The sequence below is a fragment of the Archocentrus centrarchus genome, chromosome 3 (genome assembly GCF_007364275.1).
Source record: "Archocentrus centrarchus isolate MPI-CPG fArcCen1 chromosome 3, fArcCen1, whole genome shotgun sequence".
Taxonomy (NCBI): Eukaryota; Metazoa; Chordata; class Actinopteri; order Cichliformes; family Cichlidae; genus Archocentrus; species Archocentrus centrarchus.
This window is the reverse complement of record NC_044348.1, coordinates 1,398,255-1,423,242: the sequence shown is the minus strand read 5'-3', so window position 1 is coordinate 1,423,242 and position 24,988 is coordinate 1,398,255. Positions and strand designations below refer to the sequence as shown.

The 24,988-nt window shown below is 43.3% G+C and overlaps 1 protein-coding gene across 1 annotated transcript in view; it reads left to right on the top strand.

The window, feature by feature from the left end:
• The window catches only part of otog (otogelin), a 97,713-nt gene that overhangs the window by 55,533 nt on the left and 17,192 nt on the right, over nucleotides 1-24,988 (top strand). Inside the window, exons 25-36 of the mRNA XM_030726226.1 lie at nucleotides 14,226-14,333; nucleotides 14,977-15,115; nucleotides 15,382-15,516; nucleotides 15,689-15,835; nucleotides 16,265-16,384; nucleotides 16,613-16,729; nucleotides 16,896-17,052; nucleotides 18,005-18,031; nucleotides 18,528-18,704; nucleotides 22,047-22,325; nucleotides 23,079-23,196; nucleotides 24,714-24,793. Coding sequence (XP_030582086.1) covers nucleotides 14,226-14,333; nucleotides 14,977-15,115; nucleotides 15,382-15,516; nucleotides 15,689-15,835; nucleotides 16,265-16,384; nucleotides 16,613-16,729; nucleotides 16,896-17,052; nucleotides 18,005-18,031; nucleotides 18,528-18,704; nucleotides 22,047-22,325; nucleotides 23,079-23,196; nucleotides 24,714-24,793 — 1,604 coding nt within the window. The remainder of the gene's footprint in view (nucleotides 1-14,225; nucleotides 14,334-14,976; nucleotides 15,116-15,381; nucleotides 15,517-15,688; nucleotides 15,836-16,264; nucleotides 16,385-16,612; nucleotides 16,730-16,895; nucleotides 17,053-18,004; nucleotides 18,032-18,527; nucleotides 18,705-22,046; nucleotides 22,326-23,078; nucleotides 23,197-24,713; nucleotides 24,794-24,988) is intronic.

Sequence of the window (24,988 nt, the reverse complement as noted above, 5' to 3'; positions counted from 1 at the left end):
GAGTCCAAAAATCTTCTGGTGTATCTTTACTGAAGAAAGCAAAGTACAAACATAAAGGAAATCTTGACCTTTCTGATTTAACTTAGTTTACTGACTTAGTTTACTGCATCGTACAGCGTAGTGTAGGTCGAAAAACTGTGTTGCTCTAGGGTCCAGTGACTTCCGGTGCCCTTTCCTCATTTCCTACCAGTATACAAACCTCAAACATCACAACCAACAAATTATTCTACAAATTAGTCATTGATTAACAATTCCATTACAAGCAGAATTACTTATAATTACCAAATTTGTGTTTCCAAATGCATACAACTATCTCACAAAAAAATGGCTACAACAAGCAGCCATTAACAAAAAGCTGGCAGCCTGAAATAAAATGAGGGCTTCTTTTCTAGAACTGTTTTTTTCTTAGTCATGTATCTCGGTTCATTTCTATTAATTGAGGACTATCTCAAGAGCTCCCACTGTATATTATGTAGATACTCAAACTCAGTATACATCTGGACAATGAATGTAATGGGTGAATTGGGATACACCCTAGTTTTTTTTAATCTAATGAAACTGTCCAAATGAGAATGTGACCAATGTCGAGGAAAAACATCAGAAAAGATTCAGTTCACAGAGGAGTGTTCATTTGGTTTTGGGAATCAGAACTGGCCCCTGTCTGTTTAACTGACTAATCTGTGATAACATTAGTCAGTAGTTAGTTAAGCTACATGCTTAAATTGAGTTGTCTCTGACCCAGAAGGGCTGAGCTGCATTAGCATTTCTTTGCATCGCTGCTCCGGTAGTCACTATTTTGAAACTGCTTGATTATTTATGGGGTGATTTTGGTATTTTCTGTCTTGATTTGTCTACAACACACTGTCTGAACTTGCAGCATAATATACTTTATGTAAATAGTCCTGATTTTTAAAAAATGTTATTTAAATGTAATGACATATGCAATAAAAATGTCACAAATCCAGATTTATAGGATTTTAAAGATCTGGAACAGTTAAAACTAAAGGGAACATACCAAAATTAGTGCAGTTTTTTTTTCCCATATACATGATGAACTTGAAGACAAATGCAAAATCACAGCATATGAAGCCATGTCCCCAGGCTTGAGATGCACACATTAATAATTCAGACTCCACTGTTGCATCCTGAACCACTCCTTGGCCTAATAAATGCCTATCTTGTAACCCACTGTACATTTCATCTTTCAATAAGATTAGCCATATCTCTTCAGCTTCAGTTGTACAGTCTAAAATAGACAACCGATAATAAATAGCCTTCTTATATTAATTCTACACTTAAATGATTACCATAATGCAAAAATCTCTCCATAGTCAACTGCAAGGTATTTATCCACAGCAGGACTTTAAAATCTCTAGTGGGAAATAATTAGCTGAGGTGCAGACAGATGAATCCATTGTGTTTGCATTCACAATGGCACACTTTGTTTATGATTAAAATGTAGACCATTCATTCAGTCCTTCTGTGTCAATTAGCCCAGCTGAACTCATATGAACCTGGACTCTCAGGTGCAAAACACAAGCATGCAGCATACTGGAATTTGGTTTTGGTTAGAGATTCTGTTTCATTTTTAACTTCTCAAGAGACGGTTCAATGTGTTATGAGCAAAAACAAGTTTAACGCTCAGGAATAATGTTAGGGAGGTGATAAAGATCACACGCCTCATCATAAACTTTGCACAAAGGTGTTCACTGGCTCTGGAAATTGGGTGGTTTCTGTTTTGAGTTCCAAAACAGAAAAAAAGTTAGTGATTTGTAGTAGAAGTTGTTCTATGCATTTTATTAATTGCTCATTATGTCTGTATGATATGTTTTGTGATAATTAATGGCTACTTTGTGAGTTATCCAATAGTTGCCTTCATTAAGGGATTAGTTAGGTTTTTAGTTGTATTAGATAGCAACTTTGATTTGCTTTTATGTGTTTAATCTGCCAGTTAAGGTTGATACAGAGGGATATGTGAAGGTCCTCTCCTTTGACCTTTTCCACTCTAAGAACTTCAAAAACATTTCAGGCAAACATTTTCTCAGATTTGGTTATGTTTTAACTATAGACTGTTTATAAAATATGCACACAGTCACCTGAGGTCACCTGTTGGCAGAGGTGGCAAACGTACTGACATTCTGTACTTAAGTAAAAGTAAAAAAGTACAGGCTCTGAAATGTACTTAAAGTAAGAAAGTAAAAGTAGCTCTTTGGAGGACGTTTCTACCAGCTATTTTTCTGTAAAGCTAAACAAACCTCATTGTATATTATTGTAATATAAAATAATACATGAGAATAGAAATGTTATTCAAATCTAAATTTTAAGTCTAATGAATGCACTCAGCTTGAATCTGTTATGTAGGACACAAACTGTCAAAGTTAATTTAAACATAGCTCTATTCTCCATAGTAGAGGGTGACTGTGCCTCCATCTAAACACCAACATGAGGATACTCAGGGGTTACAGTGGGATTCAGAAGGTGGAGGAACCCTAAGATCAGCTGTAATGGCTCCGCACGGGGAGAAGAATCACAACTTTCTATTGTGAGCTCCAGTAAGTTATCTTGTGTGCAGGCTGTGATCAGCTGACCTGCTGCTGCTGCTCTGAGGTTTACTGCTCTGTGTGGATGAACTGAACTCACAAAGATGTAACCCAGTATTTCACAGCTCTCTGAACTGATCTCCATCCCCTACACTGACAGCATACAGGCTGAATACATGTTGGATTCAGTGAATGAATCTCAGCATCAGCAGCTTTGATGCAAACTCATCTCTGCTGCACTGATGTAACCTGTAACTCTGACCATGAACACAAAGTGCACCAACACAGAGCTTTACTGTAAATCCAGTACAACAAGCTGACCTGTTTGTTACATGCTAAACTGCAGTATTTTCATACAGTCTTTGAACAACACAAAGTCAGCATACTTCAGTATGTTTTGCAGTCCGTACCTTTAAATCTAACCTCTCTTCTTCCTCTCCTGTCCTCTTTCTTACATCTTTTTCCATCTCTGAGTGAACTTCTCTCTCATTTCTCTCCCTGAAATACAGCAGCTCTTCTTTTAGCTAGCAGACACACTGTTTGACAAACTGCAGACACTTTGTGTGTTTGGTGATATTTGTTGAGCATTTAAAGATTGCATTTATCTGACACACGTTACTTCCTTTATTCTTGCGCCTCTTCAGTAGCGCTAGCTAAGCTGTTTATGTCCCGCGAGCACAACTTACGGACTCGGTCTGGCCCGCTGTAACCCCTGATTATAGCGCTATAAATGAGACATAAATTATATATGTTTGCGTATTTAATCTGTCATGGCCAGGGAGGAAACGGACGAGGAAGGACAAACATGCAGGACTCCGGAGATGGGCATAACTTAAAGGCGTTTATTAATGTAGGGAAAAACAATACAAAAACCGTTCAGAAGGGAGACGAAGGGGAACCACAGGGAGCACAGGAACACACGGGCACACAACATCAACGACGCGACAGAGAACAAATGAAAACTGAGGGCTTAAATACACAATGGGTAATCAGGGCAAGAGGAAACAGCAGGGAACAACAGGTGAGGCAAATGAAACTAATTACACAGGGGAAGCAAAGCTAAACACAAAGCACAAGGAAATCACATTGGCAAAATAAAACAGGAAGTGATAAACCAAGGAACACGCAGACAAGTCACAACACTGGGAACATGACAAACATACAGGGAGGACAAACTCAGGAAATAAATTAACACAAAACGCTGGGCCAACGGCCCAGGACATGACAGTACCCCCCCCTCAAAGGCCGGCTCCCGACGGCCAAAACCAGAAACAAAACCAGACAAGGGCGGGAGGCGGGGGACCAGGAGGGAGGGCCCAAAACAAAACAAAGACAGGGAGCAAAACAGAAATCACAGGGCGTGAACAAAACAAATCAAACCCGGACAGGAAGAAAACAAAAACACAGGACCAGAACAAAAGGCGACGGCACAAGGCCGGAGACAGTCCAACAGGGGGCATCAAAATGAGGCAGAGCAGAGGCAACACAGTCCAAACAAGAACAAAACACGGGGACGAGAAGCAAAAAAAAAACAACCGGATGAAACAAAAAGCGACGGCACAAGGCCGGAGAGCTCCAATGTCCAAAACAGGGGGCCGAAACAAGGAACAGTCCAGGAGCTATGACAAAACAAAAAACAGCAGGGGAAAAAACAGTCCACAGTTCAGGGGAGTCAGTGGGAAATCCAAAAACAAAAAACACACAGTTCAGGAGGCCGCAGAGGCCAAGGGGCCACAAAGCAAAATCCCAACGAGGGAGGCCGACCGCGCTCCCAGCGGCGGCGGCGACGAGGACGAGAAGGAATCACTGGAGGCCGACCGCGCTCCCAGCGGCGGCGGCGACGAGGACGAGACGGAATCCCTGGAGGCCGACCGCGCTCCCAGCGGCGGCGGCGACGAGGACGAGAGGGAATCACTGGAGGCCGACCGCGCTCCCAGCGGCGGCGGCGACGAGGACGAGGGGGAATCACTGGAGGCCGACCGCGCTCCCAGCGGCGGCGGCGACGAGGACGAGGGGGAGTCACTGGAGGCCGCCCGCGCTCCCAGCGGCGGCGGCGACGACGAGGGGGAGTCACTGGAGGCCGACCGCGCTCCCAGCGGCGGCGGCGACGACGAGGGGGAGTCACTGGAGGCCGACCGCGCTCCCAGCGGTGGCGGCGACGAGGAGGGGTCACCGGAGGCCGACCGCGGGGCGTGCGGCGGCGGCGACGGGGAGCAGACACTGGAGGCCGACCGCGGGGCATGCGGCGGCGGAGAAGGGCGACCCCGGGCTCTGGTGGGGAACCCTCGGGTGACGTGGAGCGCTCGGACTGAGCAGAGACCCCCACCGGCTCGGACTGAGCGGGACCCGCTGGCGCGGAGCGCTCGGACTGAGCGGAGACCCCCATCGGCTCGGACTGAGCGGGACCCTCTGGCGCAGAGTGCTCGGACTGAGCGGGACCCCCTGGCTCGGACTGAGCGGAGACCCCCATCGGCTCGGACTGAGCGGGACCCTCTGGCGCGGAGCGCTCGGACTGAGCTGAGACCCCCATCGGCTCGGACTGAGCGGGACCCTCTGGCGCGGAGCGCTCGGACTGAGCGGGACCCTCTGGCGCGGAGCGCTCGGACTGAGCGGAGACCCCCATCGGCTCGGACTGAGCGGGACCCCCTGGCTCGGACTGAGCGGAGACCCCCATCGGCTCGGACTGAGCGGGGCCCTCTGGCGCGGAGTGCTCGGACTGAGCGGAGACCCCCATCGGCTCGGAATGAGCGGAGACCCCCATCGGCTTGGAGTGAGCTGAGCCCATGGGCTGAACGGGGCCTACATAGTGAGGCACCGGATGCGTAGGCTGGGACCGCGGAACAGGGCACACTGCTGCTTTATTGAGCAGCAGGGGCTGCTCGAGGAATAGCAGAGGTGCAGGGGACTGCGTGGAAGCAGGCCGGGAGACGACTGGCTGCGTGGAAGCAGGCCGGGAGACGACTGGCTGCGTGGAAGCAGGCCGGGAGACGACTGGCTGCGTGGAAGCAGGCCGGGAGACGACTGGCTGCGTGGAAGCAGGCCGGGAGACGACTGGCTGCGTGGAAGCAGGCCGGGAGCCAGAGAGAGCGGGCTGTGAGCTAGGGAGATCTGGCTGCGTGGAAACAGACCGAGAGCTAGGGAGATCTGGCTGCGTGGAAACAGACCGAGAGCTAGGGAGATCTGGCTGCGTGGAAACAGACCGAGAGCTAGGGAGATCTGGCTGCGTGGAAACAGACCGAGAGCTAGGGAGATCTGGCTGCGTGGAAACAGACCGAGAGCTCGCTGACACTGGGGCCTGAGAGGGAGCTGACACTACTGGAGCTACAGAAGGAGCAGGAGCTGAGGGAACTGGGACCAAAACCGAAGGAACTAAGACAGGGGCTGAGGGAACTGACTGAGAGGGCACTGAAACAGCTGACACTGGGGACCGAGGAAGAGTTACTGGAGCTGACTGAAGGCGAGGGAGAGCGACTGGAGCTAGAGCTGACTGAGACCCTGCTGCTGCAGCTAACACAGAAAACCGATGCGAAGGCTTGGACCTGGTTGCCCCCACCCGCGGAACAGGAACGGGTGCAGAGGTCAGCCCGTCCGTGGCTGCCCCCACCCGCGGAACAGGTACGGGTGCAGAGGTCAGCCCGTCCGTGGCTGCCCCCACCCGCGGAACAGGTACGGGTGCAGGGGGAGCTGGAGCCAAGGGAGCGGGAGCAGGGTGAGCAGAGGGAGCTGGAGCTACAGCTGACTGGGAACACTGCGACTGAGGAGGAGCTGGAGCTACAGCTGACTGGGAACACTGCGACTGAGGAGGAGCTGGAGCTACAGCTGACTGGGAACACTGCGACTGAGGAGGAGCTGGAGCTACAGCTGACTGGGAACACTGCGACTGAGGAGGAGCTGGAGCTACAGCTGACTGGGAACACTGCGACTGAGGAGGAGCTGGAGCTACAGCTGACTGGGAACACTGCGACTGAGGAGGAGCTGGAGCTACAGCTGACTGGGAACACTGCGACTGAGGAGGAGCTGGAGCTACAGCTGACTGGGAACACTGCGACTGAGGAGGAGCTGACACTGGAGGAACTGACACTGGAGGAACTGACAGAGTGCTAGGGTGAACAGACATTAGGGAAACCGACTGAAGGCTAGAGGGGCCTGAGTACGTCAAAACTGGCCGCGTGGAAGCAGGCCGGGAGACAGAAAGAGCAGACTGCGAGCTAGAGAGAGCAGGAGCTAAGGGCGTTAGAGCTGACTGCGAGGAGACTGACTGCGAGGAGACTGACTGCGAGGAGACTGACTGCGAGGAGACTGACTGCGAGGAGACTGACTGTGAGCTAGGGAGAGGAGCTGACTGCGTGGAAGCAGCCTGAGGCACAGCTGACTGGGGAGACTGAGACACAGCTGACACCGGGCACTGAGAATGCGCTGACACTGGGGACTGAGAATGAGCTGACACTGGGGACTGCTGTAGGTGAAGGGTGGAGGTTAAGAAATCCTGCACTAACCCATGCAGAGAGCCAAATAACCAAGGGTAATCATCGACTAGCCCTTGCAGCTGGGCCGTGAGCTGTTGCTGTTCCTGCTCACATGGGTCAGCCAGAAGGTCCATAACCAGTGAATCCACCCAACAGATAATGGTCTGCTTTGCCACCTCAGGGAGGGGAAAGGCAGGGGGGGTGACGGGAATAATTGTCCGCAGGCATAGTAGCGTTGAAGCCAGTGTTACTCACGGAAACGGAGGATTGGGTGTGAAGTGGTGAAGCGGTCCGCGGCGTTATACCGCTCGGGTCTCGGGGTGCCTTCCGCCGTTGCTGCCGGGAACTCCCTCTCCTCCGCGGCTGCCGAGGAAGGGAGGGATCAGCGAAAGGGGAGGCAGGTGAGTGACGATGACGGGGACTGTTCAAAGACGCCGGGCCCCCCAGCGCTAGACGAGTGCCGTCGAAAAAATTGGAGCCGGAGGGGGTTTTGTAATGGTCGCGTCGTTCTGTCATGGCCGGGGAGGAAACGGACGAGGAAGGACAAACATGCAGGACTCCGGAGATGGGCATAACTTAAAGGCGTTTATTAATGTAGGGAAAAACAATACAAAAACCGTTCAGAAGGGAGACGAAGGGGAACCACAGGGAGCACAGGAACACACGGGCACACAACATCAACGACGCGACAGAGAACAAATGAAAACTGAGGGCTTAAATACACAATGGGTAATCAGGGCAAGAGGAAACAGCAGGGAACAACAGGTGAGGCAAATGAAACTAATTACACAGGGGAAGCAAAGCTAAACACAAAGCACAAGGAAATCACATTGGCAAAATAAAACAGGAAGTGATAAACCAAGGAACACGCAGACAAGTCACAACACTGGGAACATGACAAACATACAGGGAGGACAAACTCAGGAAATAAATTAACACAAAACGCTGGGCCAACGGCCCAGGACATGACATAATCCCTTTGTACCCGATAAGCCCCGGTGATGGAGGATATGCCAGTTCGATTGTCTCTTACATGTTATTATTCTTCCGTTTAGGTTCAGATTGTTTGATGTTTGACGGAAATGCAAACTTTTCTCAGACCTAAAGTAATGAGTCTGTTTTGAAAAATGTAAGAAGTAGAAAGTACAGATACTTGTGTAAAAATGTAGGGAGTAAAAGTAAAAAGTAGTCAGAAAAATAAATACTCAAGTAAAGTACAGATACCTGAAAAATGTACTTAAGTACAGTAACGAAGTATTTGTACAGTACTTCGTTACTTCCCACCTCTGCCTGTTGGTTTATGAAGTCCCCTTTGTAAAGCCTCGAGCTGAGTGTTTTACCATTTTTAGCATTTTGAAGAAACTGAGAGACATTGCACACTTACACACTAGTGACTTGTCAATTTAAAGGTTGGCCTGATCTAAAACACTCCAAATGGGAACAATAATTTACAAACTTAACATTATATTGTATTCAGCAAGACTTGAGACTAAAGATTAAGAGCAGAAGCTCACTGAGAAGATGTTTCCAGAAAGGAATCTCAGGTGCTGTTTTCCCACAGAAACCACAAACAGAGGTCTTTTTGAAGCTGAAAGAGTCGCTCCCTACTGGCCTTTAAAAATACTGCAAGTTTAAGGCACTTAAACCTGCATTGCAGACATAGGCTTACACGTTTCAGTCCTTGAAACTACATCCATCTATAGTCTACTATTTTAACCACTCTCTGGTTACTTTGGGGCATCAGTACAGTGGCCCTGAGAGGTCAAATGCACTGCAACTTAAGTAAGCACCAACAAATAGAAAAATGCTGCAAAAGCACACAAAACACAACAGAAGGTGACTAAAACACAATGGAAATGCTGAAAAAGCTCACACAAAAACAGAGGAAACACAAAACACAATGGAAATGTTTCCAGGGAGACAACAGCATGATGGAACAGCTGTGGAAGCAACAAGCTAACAGTAAACAGCTAATAGCAAACATGTATCAGCAGTATTATATGAATCACGCAATAAAAACCCATTACTTTGCATTTTTTTTCTCCCTCACAACACTAAAGTTTAAGTGTGTCTCAGTGAAATCCTTCACGTTTTAGTTTCTGTCACATCTGCAGCTGTTCGTCACATTATTGTCTCCTCAGAAACATTTCTGTTGGGTTTTGTGAGATTTTTTTTTTTTTTTGTGGGTTTTGTTTACTTTTACTGGAGTTTTCTTAAGTTGCAGTGCGTGTGACCTCTCTGGGCCACCGTACATCAGCGCTGAAAGTTGTGAGCAATCAAATGTGTCGTTACATAGTAAGACGGACAATTTGCAATCGTTGCAACAGTAACCACCACTATATTACAACTGCACATTACATTAAGCAAAGCATAAAAAAAGCAATGTGGAAACATGAAAGGAAAAAAAAAACTATATTAGTAGAATCCATCCATCCATCCATCCATCCATCCATCCACTTATCCTGATCAGGGTCACGGGGGTGGGGGCTGGGGCTGGAGCCTATCCCAGCTGTCATAGGCCGAGAGGCAGGGTACACCATGTACAGGTCGCCAGCCTGTCGCAGGGCTAACACAGAGAGACAGACAACATTCACACTAACATTCACACCTATGGGCAATTTAGAGTGACCAATTAACCTAACCCCAGTAACTGTATGTCTTTGGACTGTGGGAGGAAACCGGAGTACCCGGAGGAAATCAACGCAGACACGGAGAGTGGAACCTTAGGCCAAGGTTAGGCCAAAGCTTGCATACCATCAGTGTAGACAAAAAAGGTGTCAATAGTATTTAGGACAATTTTCAACCTGTTGTATCTACTGTGTGTGCAACACTTGGCAGGACACCTGATGCATTGCAGCCTGCAGTCGAGCCATTGCGCTGTTTGACTCATCTGTCGTCATGCTATTCAGCTACTTCTTCCTCAGTCCATTTTACATCGGCTGATAGAATGAAATTCAAAATGAGGGCTGTGTTTATGAGAATTTATTCATAATGTGCTCGTAGGTCAGTAGAATAAATGATTTTTGTATCTTTGATCAGAGAAATTGATACAGCAGCTTGGCTGGCAAATAAAGGAAGCTGTTAACACCGTTTTATCTGTGGTGTAACTCTACTCAGATGAACCTGAGGTTTGTGGTGGGACCATTCAGCGTGTCACTGCAGCCTCGCCAGTGGATATAGCTCAACCCTGGATATTACAAGATACTTATCAGCTTCGTCTTGCAGAGACGAAAGCAAATGCAGGGTTCCAGACAAAGACTGTTTCTTTCTCTATCTCTGAGAATCCTAATTGTCTGGTTTTCTCATGTAGCTAACATGAGTGTTACTGCTTTTCATCCACAGTTGCCCACCCCTGAAACTTATTCTGGGTTCCTGGCATCACTCTGCTCTGGAAGTAGAGCTGCTTTGGCTCTACCTCTGTTATTCTCTTGGCAAAAAACGGTCCCGTTATCTGGGTTAGAGACGAACACAGGAACTCTTAGGAAGTGATTGGATATGTGTCGATTGGCATAATTATTTATCAATCAGCATAAAATAAACCATGTGAAATTTCTCTGTCTCCGACTTGGTAAATATAAATATTGATCATATAAAATTAATTTGAATTTACACAGTTGCGGTTCTGCAGGATAACAATACACGGCAACTGAACTGGGCAGATAATTTTCTGATAAAGTCTTTTTAATGTGGTCACATTTATGTCAGGTTCATCATGTGGTGATTGTGATTGTAGCATTTTACAACAGTCTTCGAGATTTATTTGTTCTCATGGTGTAACTCGTGTAACATGATACGCTCTCATAGGTGCCAGTGATGTAGTAAAGCACATTCATTACATATTTGTAACTGTTAAAAATATTTTGACTTTATCCACTATTTTAGCATCCTTCCATGCGGGATTATAATGTCACTGTTAACGGGTCAGACTACATTTCTCTTGTTATAGTACAGTGTTTTCATTTTAGGCATCTTGGTGACATAAAGTTGTGCTCAGAAGTCTACAAACACTCATGGTAAATGGATTAGTTCTTATATAGTGCTTTTCTACTCCAGCTGAGCACTCAAAGCGCTTATACAACACGTTTACATTTACCCCATTCACACCCATTCATACAAGCACTTCCATGATTAACTAAGCTAAGTGCTTTCATTATCTAACATTCACACTCCAATGCTTGCATCAGAGAGCAACTTGGGGTTCAGTATCTTGCCCAAGGATACTTTGGCATGCAGCCCGGAGCAGCCAGGAATCAAACCGCCGACCTTCCGATCAGTGGGTGACCTGCTTTACCTGCTGAGCTACAGCCACCCCATCATAAGCAGGAATGTAATTTTAGGTTTTTATTGATTTCTTTGAACTGTTCCTATTCCAGGGTGCAGCACACATCTTTAATGACTTTAAAAAACAAGAATTTGGATTTTCTCTACTCCAAACCATACCTTTAGTAGCAGTACAATAACTTGAAGTCATTACTTTTTGTATAACTTTATCAGTTTCCCACAATATTGTGGAGAAACTCTGGCCCACTCTTTTTCATAATGTCACTTCAGTTCATTAAGATTTGTAGGCAGAGATCTCTTAAGGTCCCACCACTGCATTTCAGGGGGCTGAGGTCTGGACTTTGACTGGCTCAGTACAGCACCATGACTCTTTTCTTTTTCAGCCATTCTGTTCTAAATTTGCTGCTGTGTTTGGGATTATTGTCCTGTTGCAACCTAATTCAACCTAGTTCAACCTAATTTAAGCTGTTGGACAAATGATCTTGCATTTGTCTCTAGAATACTTTGGTACACAGAGGAGTTCATGGTCGACTTAATGACTGCAAGGTGCCCAGGTCCTGTGGCTCAAAATCATTACTGTCCACCATTGTGCTTGACAGTTTTGTCAGGTATTTTGTCTTTACTCATGCTAATAAAATAATGGGTATGGCAATGTCTCAGCGATACTCACAAAAACATACTGATGGAGTTCTTTTGAGTATATCTGTTTGATAACAGTGCTGGGAATTTGTTATAACTGCAGATGCTGTACGGGTAGTTTACTCATTTAAAGGTAAGTTAACAATAAACTTTATGTTGGCTAACATTACTTGTTACTGTTTCATTAGACTTAAACTACATGATGAAAATGTACCTTACTAGTTATGCAAAAATACTAAATATACATTATTTAAAAGTGCACTACTTCAGTTGTGAACATGTCACATACATTTTCATTGGCAGTGGTGATGAAGACAACTCCAAAGATCTGCACCACACTAATTCATTATTTTAATTTGTTGTTTGCTTTCACTAACTCTATATTAAAAAGGATGCAGATACACAGTGGTTAATAAAGCCCTGTTGTAAAACCTCAAGCTGGCCTTTTTTGCTGTCTCTATCTTGGTGTTTTGAAAATGGATAAGATGAGCAAGGGGTGGATCTGACCGACAGTCGCTTATAATGACTATAAAGCATACCCAGCTTTATTCTCCTTTTTATGGGGATCATAATTTACTAAATGAACTTCACTTTGTCTTCAATATGACTTTAAATTAGTGACTGATAACATAGCACATGAAATACATATGTTTAACATCTGCCTGTATGCTGCATACACTATATTGCCAGAAGTATTCACTCTCCCATCCAAATCATTGAATTCAGGTGTTCAGATCTCTTCCATGGCCATAGTGTATAAAATCAAGCACCCAGGCATGCAGACTGCTTCTACAAACATTTGTGAAAGAATGGGTCGCTCTCAGGAGCTCAGTGAATTCCAGCGTGGTATTGTGTTAGGATGCCACCTGTGCAACAAGTCCACTTGTGAAATTTAATCACTACTAAATAGTCCACAGTCAGTGAAAAGTGGAACTTAGCCACAAAGTGATAGGCCAGATTAAATCACAGGGTGGGGTCAGCGGATACTACACAGAGGTCTCCAACTTTCTGCAGAGTCAATCACTACAGACCTCCAAACTTCAATTGGTCTTCAGTTTAGCTCAAGCCAGTGTGTAGAGAGCTTCGTGGAATGAGTTTCCATGGTTGAGCAGCTGCATCCAAGCCTTACGTCACCAAGCACAATGCAAGTGGTGGTGTGAAGCACGCCGCCACTGGACTCAGAGCTGGAACGGTGGAGATGTGTTCTCTGGAGTGATGACTCACGCTTTTCCGTCTGACAATCTGATGGATGAGTCTGGGTTTGGTGGTTGCCAGGAGAACTATACTTGTCCAACTGCATTGTGTCAAGTGTAAAGTTTGGTGGAAGGGAGATTATGGTGTGGGGTTGTTTTTCAAGAGTTGGGCTCGGCCCCTTAGTTCTAGTGAAAGGAACTCTTAATGTTTCAGCATACCAAGATACTTTGGATAATTTCATGCTCCCAACTTTGTGGGAACAGTTTGGGAATGGCCACTTCCTGTTCCAACTTGACTGCTCAAAGCAGGTCCATAAAGACATGGATGAGTGAGTTTGGTGTGGAAGAACTTGACTGGCCTGCACAGAGTCCTGACCTCAACCCGACAGAGCACCTTTGGGATGAATTAGAGCGGAGACTGTGAGCCAGGCCTTCTCATCCAACATCAGTGTCTGACCTCACATATGTGCTTCTGGAAGAACGGTCAAAAATTCCCATAAACACTCCTAAACCTTGTGGAAAGCCTTCCCAGAAGAGTTGAAGCTGTTCTAGCTGCAAAGGGTGGGCTGAAATCATATTAAACCCTATAGTTTAAGAATGGGATGTCACTCAAGTTCATATGTGTGTGAAAGCAGATGAGTTAATACTTTTGGCAATATAATGCACTTTTGAGCAAGACCCCACCATGAAATATGGATATTTTTTTTATTTTGTGGCTCTATGCTTAGTAAAGTAGGGGGTTCTTGGGAAAACAATGGACGATCTTGCCTCTGTAAAATTTCTTTCATTTGTAATAGGTACATTTAAGAATACAGCAGTGAGGAGAGAGATGAATGTTTTTTTGGATCCCTGCTGGCTATGAGAAAGAATGCAGGTTTAGGGCACTTCAATACTGACTTCACTTTTCAGCCCCAGAAGCTACATCTCTCCATTATATGCATTTTATGAGAGATCCAAGTTGCAGAAATTGCATCCTTTGGGTTTAACCCAAGAACACATATTTGTGCATCCTCAGAATCTGTTGGCCTCAGTTCACATCTAAGCTCTACCAAAACTCAGTAAATACAGAGGTTTAAAATTGTTGAACAGTTTGGTGTTTCCCACAGCCTGCTGAAACATGGAGATGAGTGTTTTGAACCTGCTGCGTGCCCCTGTCTGTGGAAAGGAAAAGAGTATTACCCTGGCGACAGAGTGTCATCCCCCTGCTACCAGTGGTATGTTTCCACAGATTCTAGAAAACTCTGTTTATTAAAATTGAATATCTTGGTTTCACGTTATCTTTACATATTGCATCTCCTTTCTCTCTTCAGGCAACCATTCATTTTTTTCATGCTTTACAAATTTGTATTTGGCCTCAATAACAATGGCTGTCAAGATGAATAAGACAATCAAACAATTTCTAGCAACATCGCCAATTTTTCAAAGTCAGATTTAGCCTGAAAGCTCAGAGTCCTGAGGTTGTCAGAGCATCGAAAGTGGCCACCTGATATCTATAATTCGCTGCTATCACGGCACAGAAAAAGGCCTTGAAAACAGAGCAGCCCCTTGTATGACTCTTTGATTCTCTCTGCTTCAGACTGTTCATCACTGGTGAAAGGAAACACTCTCCCAGTGATCTCAGTCGTTCTCCCATCCTTCCATTTCATCTTCAAGCCTCAGCCAGGGAAGAAGATGTAGATGACAGCCTAATAGCTCAAAGAGCTGCGATTCAGCCTTTTGACAATTCACTGGTCCCTTTTCTGCCTGCTGTAAACCCGAGGTGCTCGACAAAAGGAGGCTATTAGACATGAAAAAATGTTCTCGAACTAAGTGGGAACAAGTTGATGCTGAATCACTGAGGCTTTGCTGTCTTTGTAGTGTTTGCCAGCACGGGACGTTCCAGTGTGTGTTTCGTCCGTGCCCATCCTTGTGCACGGCTTACGGTGATCGCCACTACAGAACGTTTGATGGGCTCTTATTTGACTACGTTGGGGCATGTAAAGTTTATCTTGTAAAGGTATGAGTATTTATTTGTGATTTTTTTTAAAAAAAAGAACCAAAGCTGCTTTTCATTGCATAGTTTAAACTATTTTCTAGTCAGCTTCATTATGGTCATTATAGTCCCAGCATCAGTATGTAATGCATTTTTGGGTTTAAATGCAGAAAAAAAGACATAGAGGCTTTTATTCTATAGTAATAAACACAGTGCCTATTGTTATACTGGGATTTCTCAGCTATTAAAACAATTACTGCCACAATTGCTGTGTTTTCTCACCTCCACAGAGCAGTGCTGATGTGATGTTCAGCGTCACAGCTGAGAATGTCGACTGTTTCGACAGCGGAATCATCTGCAGGAAATCACTGCTGATCAACATCGGAAGATCATTTGTAGTGTTTGATGATGACACTGGGAAGCCAGTAAGAGTCACTTTTAAAGCAGGTTTTACTGTTGGCTTGTTAAAGATTGATGTGTCTTTGCTGCACAGTGTCTTATTGTGTCATATGTGTTTGTTTGTTTCTTCTGGATAATGTTTAAGGATCTGTGACAAGCTGCTATGTAACTACTATCAAACTGCCCTCTTTCATGCAGAATCCATCCAGCGTGATTGACAGGAAGCAGGGGATGCTCATCTGGCCAGCTGGATACTTCACAGTGATTCATTTCCCAGAGGAGGACGTCACAGTCCTTTGGGACCGGAGGACCACAGTTCACGTCCAGGTTGGACCTCGCTGGCAGGTAGGATGCAGGTTCAAGGTTCAGACAAAGTGCAGAGCTTTAGCTTATCTTCAATACAGAGTGACTCCAAATTTGTTGCCTTATAAGCCACTGTTATTCCACTTTGATATTATCTTCATGTTTAGATTTATTAGTTCCTCGGCTCGCTTGTCAGTTTAGTTGATTGTTTTTATGAAAGGTCAGATGGTGTGAATAAAGGATCTTGAAGTGTATCCTCTGCTAAAATTTAAGCACCGACAAACCTGCAGAGAATTTTTATTTTTTTGGACTGTTCAACACACCACTTGCAGAGCAACACCACCACACAGGCAGATTTGTGTTGCTGTCAGTCACAGATTTTTAAGAGGATATGACATGAAGTAATCATGAAGATATTGTCAACAATATGAGGATCTAACAGACTAAACAGAAGTGATGTGATGTGTTCAGGGGAAGCTGAGTGGGCTGTGTGGGAACTTTGACCTGAAGACGGTGAACGAGATGCGAACACCTGACAACATCGACTCCCCCACACCACAGGAGTTTGGAAATAGCTGGACTGCAACAGAGGTGAGCAAAACATCCCCTGTATGATCCTCAGGCTCTGATGAGCTGATGAAGGTTGTTGACTGTCTGAGTGTTTTTAGCTCTCTGACAATAATTTTCAAGCCTGTTCATCACAATTTAATTTTCATTTTAAATTGAAATTTTGATTGATGAGTGACAGTAAAGTAGATTTCACTCCTTTGACATAAAAATGGCTTCATTTAATATCCCTGTGCATGCTTGTGTGTTCAGTGTGTAAACAGTCCAGATATCAGACACCCCTGCACTCTCAGTCCACTCAGAGAGCCTTTTGCGAAGCGACAATGTGCTGTTCTGCTCAGTGAGATCTTCCAGGCCTGCCACCCAGTGGTGAGTAACAATACAGCAGGAGCCCCCTGAACTTTTTAGAAGATCTACAGACTTGCTAGGTCTTATTTTTTTAATGGGGAGGGGGATTCTAAAATCATTTCTCCTTGTTATTAATGAATCTGGTTGTAGTAAATTACTCAAAAGTGTTTCTCATCTTTGCATTCAGGTGGATGTCACCTGGTTTTACATGAACTGTCTGGCAGACACGTGTGCCTGCAGCCGCGGAGGCGACTGCGAGTGTTTCTGCACTAGTGTGGCGGCGTACGCCCAGCGTTGCTGCCATCAGGGTGTACCTGTTGACTGGCGTTCCCCCTCTCTATGCTGTGAGTCAGAACACAGGGACCAAAGTTCCCTTCTATTGTTCCTGTCTAAGCTCCAACAATAAGTCATCCAAGGGTCAGAATTTCAGCACTGGTCAAAGATTTTATTTGTTAAAGTATTCTGTTTTGATCATTTTTATTTTGTGCTGTCAGTACTTAATTTGAATGCAGACATTCTAAGGATGGAGGTTCAGCAGCTTATTAGCAAAACATTTAAAAAAAAAAACCCTAAAGAATAAAGCAACTTCCTGCTTCATTTGGTTACCTTACACTTAGAAAAGATGGTAGTAGCATCATTATCAGACAATTAATCAGTTAAACTGCAAATTGTATTTGAAGTGCAAATTACTATTAATAGATGTTATAAAGCCCTGTATATCAATTATTAACAGTAGATTTAGCAAATTTATGTAAATGTTACAACTATAAAAATGAAGACCTGACTTATTTATCGGTGACCCAGTATTATCGGCTGATATTAACTGTTTTGCCACTCTATTGTTATCTGTATTTGTAATGCCCAATAAATTAAAATTTAAAAAGTAAAAAAGAGACAGAGATAGTTTGTCCCCCAGAGAGGACACTGCAACTTCTCTGCTGATACAACAAGTGTTTGGAATGCCACAAAAACAACAATTAACTGATCCAAGCAGAGTCAGACAGCACAAGTAAAAACTACACTTAACAAATATTAGCAAAATCTGTTTGTGTTTTTTGTATCTACAAGAAGAAAAATAGCGGCCGATATACCCGAATATCAGATCATTAAATGACCAAAGATCTTTATTGGTATTGATCTTAAAAGTCTCATATTGGTTGGACTTTGATGAAAATAAGGAGCATTATTTTTAGTTTACGAAGCACCTTTCAGTATTACTTTAATAGTATTTCTATCATTATTATTAGCAGTAGTACTCATCCTGTTATTAATAGGAGTGTCTTTGTCTCTCTGCAGCTTATGATTGTGAATTCTACAACAAAGGTATAACAGCCTCTCTACTCACTTCATTAAACACACACACTCACAAATGTTGTACATGGAAGTCTGGATCTATACATGTAAATGATATGGCCTGCACTTTACACAAAGAAGCACAAGCACATTATTAAAACACAACCCTTGCATTTAATTTATCATGGAATTCATGGAATTTGGGTAATTCTCAATGCAGCATTGATTATCTTTAATTTATTAACCATTAACAGTCAATCAGTGTGCAGTGATAGAACAGCAGTCAATACAATAAAAGCCAAGAAACCCCTCTGAGTACCAGCCAGGAGTTTGGATACAGCCACATGAGTGTGTACTGTAGTTACAGAAATAAATGGAAACCAATGATCACCTGGAACTGAGGGAAAAATCAATCATAAAAGTGAAACACTGAGTAGTATGATTTGGAAAATGGTTGTCTGGTCCATCAGGGACATGTGATTTGTTTTCACATCAGTGCTGTATTAACATGATTACCTGTCTGCAGTTCTGGGTAAAGGTCCCTTCAGGCTTTTCACCTTCAGGGATCGGACGGCCCTGTTGGCAGCCAGCAAGTCCAGTGGCTTTGTGTTCCTGCAGCGGGGCAACATCAGCACCACCGACACCCCCGGCGTCCTCTCGCAGTTCATGATGACACCTGGCCTCAGCAGAGCTCGACCACATGGTGAGTAAATTTAACATTTTCACTTTATTTGCAGAGAAGGAATCATTTCTTTGCAGCCAAATTCACAGCTGGGTGGTGTTACAGGTTAGTCAGCAGCAAAGCAAGTTTGTTCAAAAGTGAAATTCTGCAGATTAGGAATATTTTCCTTCTATATATTTTTCTTCTAAATGTCAGCATTTCAGTTCTTATCAAATTTGCAAAGCTCATAATGGACAGAAACAGTCTTTAATATTATTAATAGTAATATTTAAGATATTCCAATAGATCGTTTAGAAATAATTGATAATTCCAAGAGCAGTGAACAGGAACCTTCTTGAATCAGCGTCTTTATACTTGATGTCTTGGTAAGTGTGGGAAACCTGTGGTTAGTTCAAAGGCTTTATAGTTTTATTTTACACTCATTTCTTCTCACTGTAGAAAAAAGTCTGTGTCTGCTTTATTAGTGCAGGGTTTGGTCGTATCAGTGCATGAAAGAGATCTACTGTAGTGGGTTTGGGAAAGTTTGATCGTTGTGTAGATACCACAGTGGTATGTTTTCCTGTCAGCAGAATACAGGGGGCGGCTGAATGAAAGAGACGCAAGTATGCTGGTAGGAAGCCAGTAGGAAGCTGTTTAACCAGAGGACCTCTCACCTTAATTACAGAATTAGGCTGCGTCCTTCTGAACTGACAAATAAAATCTTATGTGAGTGTCTGAAGTTCAAGTCTGGTGTCTCAACTATAACTGTTTGGTACCCCAGTAAAGATCGTCTTCATTCTTGGAAGTAAAATGATGTCAGCCTGCACACTTTAGTATCCATTCTGAAAGTATCAGCTGCAAAACACAGAGCACTGGGACACTTGCAGAGACGAGCTGAAAACACAGCACTGATATATTATTTTATTGTTTTAGAGAATAATTGTAAGCCCAATGTTCTCTCTGCTTTCTGCTCTGTTTTACTCTACACACTTTTTAATAATGATAATCAACAAAAAAGCTGTGGGCCAGAAAACCAAAACGCTTATTAAAATGTTGCATTGAACCAAGAGTAGCCATTTACAGTTTGTTTACAGTACAAATATTAATGTTAAAATTATTATTTCAAAAACTGCCCAGTGTTGCCTTTTAGTGCTTGAATTTAAAGGTCTTGCTTGAACTTAATTTCCTGATGAGGGCAGAATTCCTACATTTGACTTGTATGCCGGCTGATCTTCCTCCAGCTCATCACCTCAAAATAACTGGAACATCAGAGAGCTTCAGTGAGAATCTCTCACTGCTTTGTCTGAAAACTGGCCAGCTGGCTTTCTCATCTTCTACTGTTTCCTTTGTATTTGACAGTGTTTGGAATGACTTGAGTGCGACTAGTGAAAACACTGATGGAGGAGATGGACTCTCATTGACTTACAGTGGTAGCCGGGTCCAGAGATCAGATTGCTAAATGCTAATATAGCAACCTGAGCTGCAGGTTGGTCAGTGAGCCAAGACTGGAACAAGCTGGTCTCACTGTTTATCACGTGTACGCTGAGACACTGCTGCACTTTGGATTGTTGTCAAGAGGCATCCAAACACAATTTCTCCCATTTAATACACATTATTTTTTCATTTATTATACATTTGAAGAGGACACAGGAATGTAATAAGCATAAGAATGTGTAATATACATTCAAAAGTGCTCCTATATTTTGGAATTACCTGCCTGCAGCCATAACCTGAGACCTTTTACATGCCCAGACCTAATGGCTTAGTCTGTTTCTCGTCTGTTTCAGAAGTCAAATTTAACAATTTACATTTAGAGATCAAACTACTGAAACCTCAGCATGTCAGTAAGCACATTTTTAATTAATATAGCTGTTTGGTCAGAAACAGCAGATTCTGCTTATGAAAAGCTTAAAACAAATTAACAGCAGCTTTGGTGAAAAAGTTATTATAAAGCTGCCAGTCTGTTTTTTAAATAAATAATAAACTCAGTTATTGTACTATAGCTCACTTGCTGACAGACTTCATCACTTATAGTTCAGAGACTCTATATAAAAGATGAATGTAGCCACTGTGATTTCATCCACTGGTCATACACAAGTACACGGGTATTTTGTTATACTTAGACATTTTTTTGTGTGTGTGTGTGTGTGTGTGTTTTGGCCTTTGTATGGATGCTTGTTTCTACCACTAAAAAAACAAAACAAAAAAATCGCCATCTGTAACTCAAAATTTCGAGATACTAACTTGAAATTTTGGGTTACGGATGGCGATTTTTAAAAAAATTTTTTTTTGTTTATTTTGGTTTATTGGCGGAAACAAGCTTCCATACTTTTATCCATGAAGAAAAGATGTTTTGTTTCACTGAAAATCAGTCCCGTCGCCAGATCTCAGTCTTAAGGGGGGCTTATGAAATCCAACAGGGGGGCACCACTATTATTAGCTTGATTAGTGATTTGGCTTGGGTGGGCGGGCGGGCCAGGGCGGGCCCAAGCGTATCAGTGGGCGGGCACGGCCCCCTAGGGCCCGCCCATAGCGACGGGTCTGCTGAAAATTGAGCTTTTGAAAAACTCCTTGCAGGGTGAAAGTTTTCAGAAACTGTTTTTGTGTTTACACGTGGACAAGGAAAATAGAGATTTTGTTCCGCAGCATCAAAGTTATGCGCCTTTTTCGTGCAGATGAATATATTTTTTAAAACAAACTTGGGAAAATCCCCATTTTAAAAAATACCCATGTACGTGTGGAGCAATCGATTTCACTGTTGTGATGTATGAACCTAGAGATGTCCTACCAATACTTACCACCAGAGGGGCAGACCGCCACTAGGGCATACAGGGGTTCTGAATGTAACCATAGCAACAGTAGCATAATAAAAAAACGAGTGAACCAGCAAGAAGTTGTCCTCCATGCTCTGTGTGTCGAGTAATAATGTTTACTTAGTGACACTATAAGGGAGCAACATAACAACTGTGACTACTTGCAACCTTCATCAAGCACTCGCAACCCGGGAGGGAACGCTCTTGTTTTCCTGGCGACCAATGGTTGCTATGCAGTTCCTAACCACTTCCTTCCTGTGGGAATGGGGCTTAGGCCCTTTCTAAGTATTTCCATGCTGGCTAGCTTTTACAGGGAGTCACACACCTTGTTTCACCTATCACCTGGCATCTGTTTAAAACCTAAAACCAACAAACATACTGGAATATTTTTTAAGTTAGTTTATAAGAAGACTTCACCATAAATTGATTTATTTAACCACCACAGTGTGATTGTGTGTATGTGGAATAGGTACATCCAAAGGTGGCCTTTTTTTTTTCTTTTACTCAGTAGCACTCCTGCTTCTCCAGCTTTTTGTTACACTTATGGCTTATTTATTTTTCTGCTACATAGACACGTCACGGATTTCCTTTGAGGCAGCTGACAGACCAAACTACTTCCTGTTTGCAAGCCCCAGAGGCCATCTGACTTTGGCCAAGTGGGAGGAGAGCGAGGCATTCTGGGAAAGAGCGACCTTCGTCCTCCGCAGGAACACCTGGATCCCGGGCTATGACTCGCTCGAGTCCCATGCAAAACCTGGCTTCTTCTTACACGCCACTGTACCACGCCTCCACCTAATCAAATACAGACACACTGACAGCTTTCGCAAGGCCACACTGTTCAAACTGACAGGTCAGCAGCAAACTCATCACACAACACTAATCGTCAATGTTACTGAGACATCTTTATTTATAGTCATAACAACAAAAAAGCAGCCTCCTACAGTGTTAGAGGAATCCATTGTAAATCAGTGAATCATTACTTACTGTAAATTTGAATGGTTTCCTAATTTTAATCTTAAACTCAGATTATCTAGGCTACTTTATAACTCTAGCCAAGTCTTTTGATTAATTGAACCATGATTTACATATAAACAGACTTCCAGCATGTTTTACTTGAGTTAAATCTCAGTAGAGATGTTAGTTTTTTTAGTGTTTCTTGAAAAATTAATTAATTTTGAACCCTAACGAAGGGCTTCGTTCTATGGAAACAGTGTCACATGTTTTGTTTGAAATGAAACTTTAACTGCTGCAGCTGTAGGCTCCTCATGCCAGATAACCAACTAAGTCTTTAAACTGAACTGAAAGCAGGTCTGAAAACATCAGTCAGCAAGACTGAATAACTGCTGATTCAGGTTTCTCAACTTCAGTTAACTCTTAAAACTGCTTCAAACTAATTATTCAATCTTACTTCTATAAACTCACATTTGTTTCCATTGTTTCTCTGCCATGTTTAAGTTGAAAATTTAGGGGAGGTTTATTAACAGACGTACTGCCATATACTCACTAAACTCCGATACAATTAAATGGCATCTGCACTTTGTTCACTTATTCCATTTACTAGTAGCCCAGAGCATTTATACAAGTGCTGTGTGTTTTTGACCAGGCCCCAACCCAGACACCCCGCCAGCTCCTCGCTGTCAGTGGAGGTACGACGCCTGTGTCAGCCCGTGTTTCAAGACATGCAGCGACCCTTTTGCTGAAGCCTGTGTCACCATCCCACAGTGAGATCTTCTCCTTTACTTATAACACCCCCCTGCCTCCCCCCCGCACTTTGAATAGTCAGTGCTGCATATTTGAGATTTAGTAATTATTACCGTTTTTTTTTTTTACAAATTATCCTGTTCCACAGGATGCTGGCTTATACTGTAGTGCTACAGTCACATCAGACTGCAGCACATTCAAAATTATTGCAACTGTTTACAACACACTTGTGATCTCTTTGCCTTTGAAATGATTTCTTCAGAGACAGAGACCAAATCTGAGAACACTTGCGGCCGGTTGTCATGTTCAAAGTTACTTTGGTGCATCAAGACAGCGATAAAAGAAAAACAAGATGCAGTCAGTCTGGTATCAGTTTATGATTGTAGATTTGTGATTAATATGTTTATATTAATTGTGATAAAGAGGAGAAAATCAGAAATCAGTTGCTGCATTAATTATTGACATTCAGACTCCAGCCTGAACCTCATAGATCTGAAACAGAAATCCAGAAGCTCCTCCACAAATAGTGACTTAGTTGCTGCCTGACGGTGATTTAACAGCAAAATGACATAGGCACTCTGCAACCTTTCTTTTATATAGGAATATAACAAGAGTACAACCAGTTGGCATCCTGCTGAGTCAAGTTGCCTATTGCAAAAAGACAGTGGAGATGAGTTGTGCTCATCAGTGCAGACTGACTCAGATTGATTGCAAAGTGTTGGCAGTCTGTTAGTGTTTATCTGCAAACCTTCTCTAATCTGTCAGGCAGTGATTACAGTCAGTCTGAGTTGGGCCACGACTGTTTGGAGACAGGTTGCTTCCCACCAGGTGGTCATTTTGCAATCAAAAGAGGATGAGGGGGTTGCACACTCAACCACTGGGTGACCAGTTGGTCGCTGCAACCATTAATCAACCAGACTAATGGTAGCATATTTAAAGTGACAGGAAAAACTTTAAGATTTTTGGTTATCTATTCAGGCTCAATATCAATATCATCAGTCAGAACACAGGTGGATCTCGTAATTATGAGACCTGGATCTTGTAATTACAATAGAAGATCTTGGAATAACAAGAAAAGCTATCAATCATCACTATATCGAGAGAATAGTGGGATTGGTGCTCTGCAATAAAATCTATGAACTTAAACATCAATGACAATTTTCAAAGTATATTTGAAATGTAGTGACAACAATCTCTGAATTATTTTGAGACTGGAGAAATCCTAAAAACTGAGGACTAAAAACAGACAGGTTCTGAAGTTTTGTCATTTCTGAGAGACTGCTGAAATACAGTGAGTTATACTGTGGACCTGATCCAGAGGCACACTTTCCCTGATGCTGATCATGATATATTTTTCTTAAAATGATGACAAATTGTTGGTCTTTTAGGAATAAAATCCTCAATTCCTTTTCTTTTTGTTTTCTTACGTCTTTGTACACTCCTCTAAAAACAACATACAAACAGATCTTAACACTTTCGTCTCTGAGTAGCGAAGCAGAGTTTGTAGTTTCATAGCTGTGTATTGTTTTCTGTACAGAGTGGAGGGTTGCCTTCCTGTGTGCCCCCTACACATGGTCCTGGATGAGGTCACCCGTCGGTGTGTCTATATTGAAGACTGTGAGTATCTGTGTAACACTTCTTAATAAACAGTGTTAACAAAGGCTAAACATATCAGTTAGTTGGCAGTTTTAAATGTTTAATAGGTGACCTATAGAATAGAAATAGATCAAACTAAGGCACCACAACAGATCAGTAATATAACCAAAATTCAAAATGATAGTAACATATGGCAGTCAGTAACAAACATGTAAT